Raw genomic sequence first — 1,184 nt, forward strand, 5'->3', positions numbered from 1 at the left:
GGGGTCGAGGAAGATAGAATGAATGAGATAAAAGGGGTGGGAGAATTGGATTTTACCGACAGAAATATAGCTAGGTCTACTTTAGCTATATCGTTTTGTCTCACACTGTATGTTTTTTTCCCGCCGTTTCAGAGATTCCCTGTTCCGTCTGGACCTGAAGGATCTGTCTCTGTTGGAGCAGGCAGACTGGAAGTCTGACGACCGCACGCACAACATCTGCATCAAGAAGGGGCAGACTGCTGTGAGTTCTAGGGCTAATTGTTAGTCTATCTGTCGAAAAGTGTTAGTCTATCTGTCGAATAGTGGAACTGTCTTTAAAAAACCGGTCTCACGAATAATCTTAAAAGAAAACTGTATGCTTTACTGTATTTTTAAAAATATATTAATATGTCGAAATGTTTTTTGAAATGTAGATGCAAATATTTGCCTGTCGAACTGTTTGTCAAAATGTCTGTGGAAGTGTTTGTCTGAAAGTGTCTATTGAACACTTTGAATTTATGAGGAACGGTATCTCTGTCTTTCGAACAATGTGTCATTCTGCCTTTTAAAAGAAACAGTTTAACCCTATGTCCGCTCAATTCTGTATAAGATACGAGACACGTGTTGCTTTTCAAACAGCGACGAATGCAATGACACAGTAAGAGCAAAAAAATAAATAAAATGAAAACGACAACAGACAAACAAACAAATTTAACCAAACCGTCCTCTCGGTGTCGTTCCACAGGAGTCATGTCACAACTTCGTGCGCGTCCTGTTGATGGTGGACAAGGAGGAGAAAGTGTTTGCCTGCGGCACGAACTCCTTCAACCCACAGTGCACCTGGAGAAATGTGAGTATAAACTGTAGGAACACGTCTTCTATCTTCCTGAGAGTGTCCAATCCATCGTCACCGCCTTCTTTCCACCTTCTCTCTGACTGGTAACTGTCTTGTTGTCCTTGACACTTCTTCGTTGGTGACCCTGTTTGTCAATCTGGTCCTCAGTAACTTCTTTCGACACTTGTTCAAGAAAATCTGGATCCTATTTATACAAGTTTGAGATGCGTTCCACGTCTACCAAACCGTAACACAACCTTGTTATCTTCCCTCTCGGTGAGCCACCTGGCATACTCCGAGAAGACGGAAGACGGAAGAAGCGTCTGCCCGTAACACAACACATATATACGCACACATAGACACCTCCCCC

At 42.6% G+C, this 1,184-nt stretch overlaps 1 protein-coding gene across 1 annotated transcript in view; it reads left to right on the forward strand.

The window, feature by feature from the left end:
- The window catches only part of LOC101857491 (semaphorin-5A), a gene marked incomplete in the record, with an annotated part of 95,717 nt that overhangs the window by 84,034 nt on the left and 10,499 nt on the right, over window positions 1-1,184 (forward strand). The window contains 2 exon segments of the mRNA XM_035970501.1: window positions 133-241; window positions 725-829. Of these exon segments, the coding sequence (XP_035826394.1) occupies window positions 133-241; window positions 725-829 (214 nt within the window).

The sequence above is a fragment of the Aplysia californica genome, unplaced genomic scaffold, assembly GCF_000002075.1.
Source record: "Aplysia californica isolate F4 #8 unplaced genomic scaffold, AplCal3.0 scaffold00275, whole genome shotgun sequence".
NCBI lineage: Eukaryota > Metazoa > Mollusca > Gastropoda > Aplysiida > Aplysiidae > Aplysia > Aplysia californica.